Consider the following 6,959-nt stretch of genomic DNA (forward strand, 5'->3'; position numbering starts at 1 on the left):
AAATATTTATAATTTTTCTTTTTCTAAATTACTAGCCGGCAGCAGCAACATGTTCAGTTTGCACAATTTTAAAATTTACTCATATACACTTCGTAGCTTGTAATTTGTAAATTAGTGATTGAATAAGGAGCTATGATATTCGGAGATTTAATTTTTTAAAATATTTGTCTAATACTTTCATTTTTTATTTCTGTCAAAATATCATATCATTTAAAATATTTATGTCGTTTCTCTTTTAGTTCTCTCATTAAGTATTGTCAATTAACATTGGAGAATAAGTAGTGTATTGGCGGCAAATTAGATACAAGTTAAAAAAATATTAGTATAAATTAAGAAACAGTAAGTACAGACTACAGCATGATAAGTATTTTTAGATAAATAGGCTACTCAAGTTAAAGCTTATTAACTCACTCTTTTCACTTTTAAATAGTAAAGATGCAAAAGACTTTCTTAAGTTCTCCACCTGACTTAATTGCTGTCATCGCAGTCAACAATATTAATGGTGTTGGGTTTACGGTATGGAATGAGAGAATTGCGTTAATTAAACTGTACACGTTGCAATATATACTAACTTGGAGATATTTAAAACCTATTGCTTACGAAGGATGTGTTTGAATTTCTTGTAGAAATTTTTTAAAAGTTGGAGTTATGTTTAGTTGCTTTTGAAAAGTATGTTTGAGAGTAGATTTTTTTTTTTGTTTAATTCAGTTTGTGAAAAGTAAGATTTATAATATTTTTATAAATTCAAGACAAATAAGACTTATAATACTTTTATAAAATTCAGTTTGTAAACTTAAATTTACTAATCCAAACATGCAAGACGATACTTAATTATTATGCTATGCTATGAGAGAAAAAAAAATGCTGAGTATTAGAAAAATATTTTAAAAATTATTTGAATCTTCAAATATCATAGTATCTTCTATGCCGACGTACCGTTATTTATTTATTTCAGTACGACGAAAGCGTGTGGTAAAATCTTTTCTTACTTTTGGTTATTTAAGATGATGATTTTAGAAATGAATAAATCTATGATAGATAATAATATTAAATTATTTACACTGCCAAGATACTAGTAATTAAACTCTAGTGGGGAGAGGGAATTAATACTTAAGTTAAATTCTAATAAAAATACTCAAATGATTTAGGAAGAACATAAGTTAATAAGATTAAGTATATTTGATCAAGTAAAGTATATGACTATTTATAATTTTTATGAAGAAAAAAGAAGGCGAAGAGAAGGATTAGAATGTGAAAAAAAGTGTAAAAATTAAGGAAGGTGTTAGTTAGAGAAGAAAGTGGGCAATAAACTTAGGCACATAAAGAAATGCAAGTGGGGCATGTTGATTCCCCTTATTGAAGTAAGCAAATTTGATTTGATTGAAAACATACTAGTTAGTACAGATACTGATATTATTATTATTTCCTAAAATCGATTAGAACCAAAGGGAAAGGGAACGTCCCCCTCACACTCCAAAACCATTGGCTTTAATGCTTTCCTCTTTCATCAACCGCGCCCACAGTCCTAATACCAAAACCGGAAACCAGTCTTTGGTTTTTGTCACAAAACCACTTTCCATCCAATTCCCGAAAACCAGGAGTCTTTTACCATTCAAAAACCGCTCTATGAAGAGAGAGAGAGACTTACTCCACAATATGTGGCGATTCGACCGCACTCTGTCACCTGACCGTGCTCGCCACGCGCCTCATTCTTCCCTCCTCAATTTTTGTACCCATTTGCATGCACTTCCTCTCTTCCTCATTTCCCTTTCTGCTTTTACCCTCTTCCCAGTGGCAGATTCCGTAATAAAGACACACTTCCCTGTCTCTGCCATTTAAGGCTTGTCCCACGTCACCTACGTCCCAATGACACTGGGATCAGTGTCCCTATGATTGGGAGTTGAAGGCACGCGCTTCTCACGAGACTGGGCCTTTTATTTTAACGTGCAAAAGTGGTAGCTGTTTACTTCCTCCAACTCCAACCTCTTTGAACGTGGAACCCATGGTTTGTGTTTGTGTGTTGCTGTTCTTTATTACTACTATTAAATAAAGTACTATAAAACAATTCTTGAGAAACAACTGCGTTCCCCACAATCCAGTACCTGAAAAATCCACTCTCTCTCTCTCTCTCTGTCCTTAACCCTCCAACAAATATATACCCTTCTTTCCCACAATTCTATGATCACAATTTTCTCTTTCTCTTTCTCTCCTTCAAAATCGTTGTCAATTTCGCCTCTTTCTTTCTCAACTCCCTTAGATTCTCTCCATCGGGTCTTCAAAAATGCGGATGAGCTGCAATGGATGTCGAGTTCTCAGAAAAGGTTGCAGTGAAAATTGCAGCATCAGACCCTGTTTACAATGGATCAAAAGCCCAGAATCTCAAGCCAATGCTACTGTGTTTCTTGCCAAGTTCTACGGCCGTGCTGGTCTAATGAACCTGGTTAACGCAGGCCCCGAACATCTTCGTCCAGGTTTGTGCCATTTTCTTGCACTTTCTTTTAAGTCCCACATCTGTCAGATATGAGCTTATGTAAACATGGAAGATGATACTAAGTGGCAGTATTTTGTTTTCACTTTGCAGCGATCTTTCGTTCGTTGTTGTACGAGGCATGCGGTCGGATATTGAACCCGATTTACGGGTCTGTCGGGTTGTTATGGTCCGGGAGCTGGCAGCTATGTCAAGCCGCCGTGGAAAACGTCTTGAAAGGCGCACCGATTACGCCGATCACGTCCGAAGCCGCGGCTAGCGGGCGGGGCCCACCGCTCAAGGCTTACGACATACGCCACGTGTCCAAAGACGAGAACTCCGCCGCCGCGTCCAACGAAACTCAGCACCAACGAGTCAAGACTCGGTCTCGAGTGAAGCGACCCCTCGCCAACAACAACGCCAAGCCCAAATCCACCACCAACGAAAACAACAACAATAAGGGAACCGAATTGGGTTCAGCTGAACCGAGTTTGGTGGCATGCGAGTGGACCGAAGAGGTGATGAACCGGTCTGGAAGTCACGATTCGACGCTGAGCCACCAGTCGGAGGCGGCGAATGCGGTGGAGAGCGAGAGCATGCTGTCGGCGGAGACGCCGGAGACTTCGATTCTCTTCCGAGAAGAACCGGAAACGAACCCGAAGCGTGTGAGCGATGATGTTGGTTTAGAGCTTACGCTTGGGTTCGAACCGGTTTCACGTGCGCGGCCCGTGGTTCCGGTGAAGAAAAGAAGGATTGAGTTGAAAAATTTTAGTGGCTCGGCTGAGAGTGGCTCGTGCAAGATGGAGCTGGGGCTTGAATGTTCGGCTTGAGGAACTCGTGGCTCGGCTCAGTTTTGACTCCATCATCGGCTTTCTGTGTTTGATACTTATTACAAGAGATCAGAACCGTTTTGTTGTTTTTTAATTACTTTTTTTCTTTTTTGGTAATTTGGGTTATTGTTAACCCTTCCTTTATTTTTTTCGTCGGTTGTGAATGCGGTGCTGTACAAACTCAAACATGAATGGTAAGTAGATGAAGAGGTGCATTTCAAAATTTATCTTGTGATTTTAAGTATTTTTTATTTTAAAAATAAGAATTGACAGTAATTCATTTAGATTATAAAAGATGGAAAATTATACATAAATTAAATTAAGTAAACAACACTTAGTCGGTTAATATTAAATTCAGTCATCTTAAGATCTGATCTGATGTTGATAAAGCCAATGGATACTCTTCATATTAATAACATGATAACTTAAAAAATTAAATTTAAGTAAATTTATTTTTTAAAGATTAACAATGTTCAATAATTTTTTAAAGGATTGGTGAAAGTATTTATTACATTGAAAATTTAGAAGTGTAAAATAAAAGTTTAATAAAAACTTTAAACTTTTAATTGATCACTAATAACTTTTTTTAGTAATTATTATAAAAAAAACATATTTATGAAGTAAATAAACTATATGATGTGTTGTGATTGTATTAGTGTATCTAATTTTTCACATAAAATGTTTTTAATTGCTTGTAACGGATGGTGTTAATAAAATTATTTTTAAATGTAAGGTAGATTTTGGAAAGGAACAATTTTGAATTCTTTTACAGTTTTTTCTTACTAATTGTTATTTTTTATTATTCAATGTTGTATTGAATGTATTTGTTTTTTTTTATTTAATATTCTTTTATGAAATAGTCGTATAAGAAAATATAAGACTACTCATTCTTAAGAAGTTCATGTTTTGAAGAAGATTATTATTTTTCAAAATTAATAAATACTTTATCATAAAGTTATAAAATTGTTAGATTTCTACCGCTTACCCTTAAGCATCGCGAAGGCATCATAGTGACATAGTGTAGCAAGAGAGAGTCAGCATTTGCATCCTGAAAAAGAGAAAGACATAAAGGACCGGTTTGTTTAAATTTTATAATGCTCATCTGCTTTTTAAAAAAGTATTTATATAAAAAATATAAACTCACAAAAAAAAAAAACAACCATTTTGACTTTAGATTATCTTAAAAAATGACACTCCTAGTTGTGGGAATAGGAGTAAAGCCCATATTCGGAATAATAAAAAATACTTGGACAATTAAGCCATTATTTCTTCGATTATTGTATTGGGCTTAAATATCATGGAAGTTATTGGGCTGGGTAAACCCTACACAGTGCAAGTGTCATTGTAGAAAACCTAAATAAGTAGATGATGCCGTACTACACAGATATACGGCATTTTCTTCAGAGAAGAAATAACAAGTTCACGTTTTTAAAATTAGATTATTGCCTCCACAAAGGGGTGAAATAAGAGTTATTTTATGATTTATGCCACTAGAACTTTATTATAGAAATATGATTCCATTTAATGCTTTTGTTTATTTGATGTCTGTTTTCACTATCATAAAAAATTTAATGCTTTTGTAGTTAACCTTATGACAAGGGAAAACAGATATATGGGATCTTATTTTCGGAAGCAAATGTTACAAGAAATAGCGATGAGCCCAAAGAACAAAGCGGGTCAGTCTCTGTAGGGTAGGCCATGTTAGTTAGAGTAAGCCCTCCCCAAGAAAACAAACATCTTTATGTACATCTTTGGGTTAAAGTTAAGTTTACAAATTGAAATTGAGTTTGTAAAAGTATCTTTTAAGTCTTGTTTGGCCCAAATTGAATTTTTAGATACAAATTTATTCTCAATCATCTTTTGATGTGTAACTAAACATGACCTCATTGATGATATATTTCATATTTCTTAACCACTTGTAAAACAATCTTTCATCAATTACATTTCTGAGATTTTTAAAACCAAAATCTTTAAATGCTTGTATTTTTGTATTTTAATTTAATTTTCATTATTAATTCTTGGCTCTTGCCTCTTCAGAGGGTGCGGTTGATGGAAGCTTTCTGATTATCCAAGTATATATCCTTTCTCCCTCTGGTCAACTTCTTGGCTATTATATCAGACACACACAAGTTTAGTCATTTGGTTAGTTCATGGTCATAACATTTTTGAAATTTTGTAACGCTCATCAGTTTTGAAAGCCATTTTTGAATGGTTGTTAATGGATGATAATGGCCAATAAAGAATTGTAACAGCCAATAATGAGTGGTAATGGCTGATAAATGCATTCTTGATGGTAGAATGCCTATATAAGCACATGAATTTGGTCCCTGAGATCATCCCTTCGAATTCAGTCTTATACACCATCTAGAGAGTGGAAGAGAGAGAGCTTGGAAGAACCAAAACAAGAAACTCTTCATAGCAATGGCTGGAGGTATGTTTTGATCTATAATTTCCGCATTTTATTAATAACCTGTGTTTTTTTGTAGTTTGTAATATCACAGGTTAAAAGAGATTTGTTCTAACATTTGGTATCAGAGCAAGAATTGCCTCTGCCTTGTCCATTTTCGTTTTTCGGTATTTTCCGATTTGATTTTGTTTATGGTATGAAGGGCCTTGTTCCTTAAAAAATAAAATTAGAAATATGTATTTCGTTTGATTTCCTTAATTTTGGCTTTTGAATCGTGAAAAATGGTGTCCGAATGAATGAAAAACGAACGGGTCTGCGTATGGGTCGGGTTTGACCCGCTAAAGGTTGAAGATGATGAACAGTGTTTTAAAAAAAAAAAAAAAAAAAAAAAAAAAAAAAAAAAAAAGTTTTGTGCTAGTTGGGTATCGAACCCTTGACTTCAAGAACACTAATGTATGTGCAGACCACTAAACCAGTAAGGCTTTTTTGATATGTTGTTGTTTTTAATACGTTATATACACATTGTGCTTTACAGTTTTTTGAATTTTGATTTAATTTATGCATGAATATATTCTAGAACATTTTATTCTATGCATATATATATGAAATCAAATGCATAATATTATATTTCAATTATAAAATTATATGAGAATCTTATTCATAATTATATTGTATCTTGATTTTGAAATGCAAAATACTATTTATTCTCATATAATAAATTTTTATGTCTAAGTGATCTTTATGATTTTGATTAATTATGGATTAGCCACAGCATCTATATTTGATTAAGATTATATATTAAGTTGGTTAAAGATCATATAAGGAATTAGACATAATATTGTAATTAATTATACTTATATAATGAATTTTATCTCACAAGAATTTTTATTATATCTGTATAATTAATTGGGATAAAATGACGTATTATTTTTCATGATTTACCCACAGGCATCATGATGTATGTATAATTTGTCGATTTTATCATAAAGTAAAAATTTACGATAGAAATTAAATTATTTTCATATTGTACCCGTAAAGCATGAATATTAAGCAAATAATTTGATTATTCTATCATAAGGTTTAATTGTTTCTTATTGAATTAAAAATTTAGCCCACAGGCAATTTTTATGTCACAAGATTCAATTTTATGGTATGTTTACATTGGTAAAAGATACAATTAAGATTAGTATGCCTCAAATTTTGACATAAGCCTTTGAATTTTGCAGCTTCTCAAACTATTAATTTTTCTGATATT

At 33.1% G+C, this 6,959-nt stretch overlaps 1 protein-coding gene across 1 annotated transcript; it reads left to right on the top strand.

Annotated features, from left to right (window-relative positions):
- The first annotated feature begins 1,975 nt into the window (after positions 1–1,975).
- Positions 1,976–3,520, top strand: LOC100807854 (LOB domain-containing protein 41). Its single transcript, XM_003552680.5, has 2 exons — positions 1,976–2,471; positions 2,582–3,520. The coding sequence occupies exons 1-2, from the start codon at positions 2,282–2,284 to the stop codon at positions 3,295–3,297; spliced, it is 906 nt and encodes a 301-aa protein (XP_003552728.1). The 5' UTR covers positions 1,976–2,281; the 3' UTR covers positions 3,298–3,520.
- Positions 3,521–6,959: the final 3,439 nt, after the last annotated feature.

Source organism: Glycine max, chromosome 18, assembly GCF_000004515.6.
Source record: "Glycine max cultivar Williams 82 chromosome 18, Glycine_max_v4.0, whole genome shotgun sequence".
Classification (NCBI taxonomy): Eukaryota; Viridiplantae; Streptophyta; class Magnoliopsida; order Fabales; family Fabaceae; genus Glycine; species Glycine max.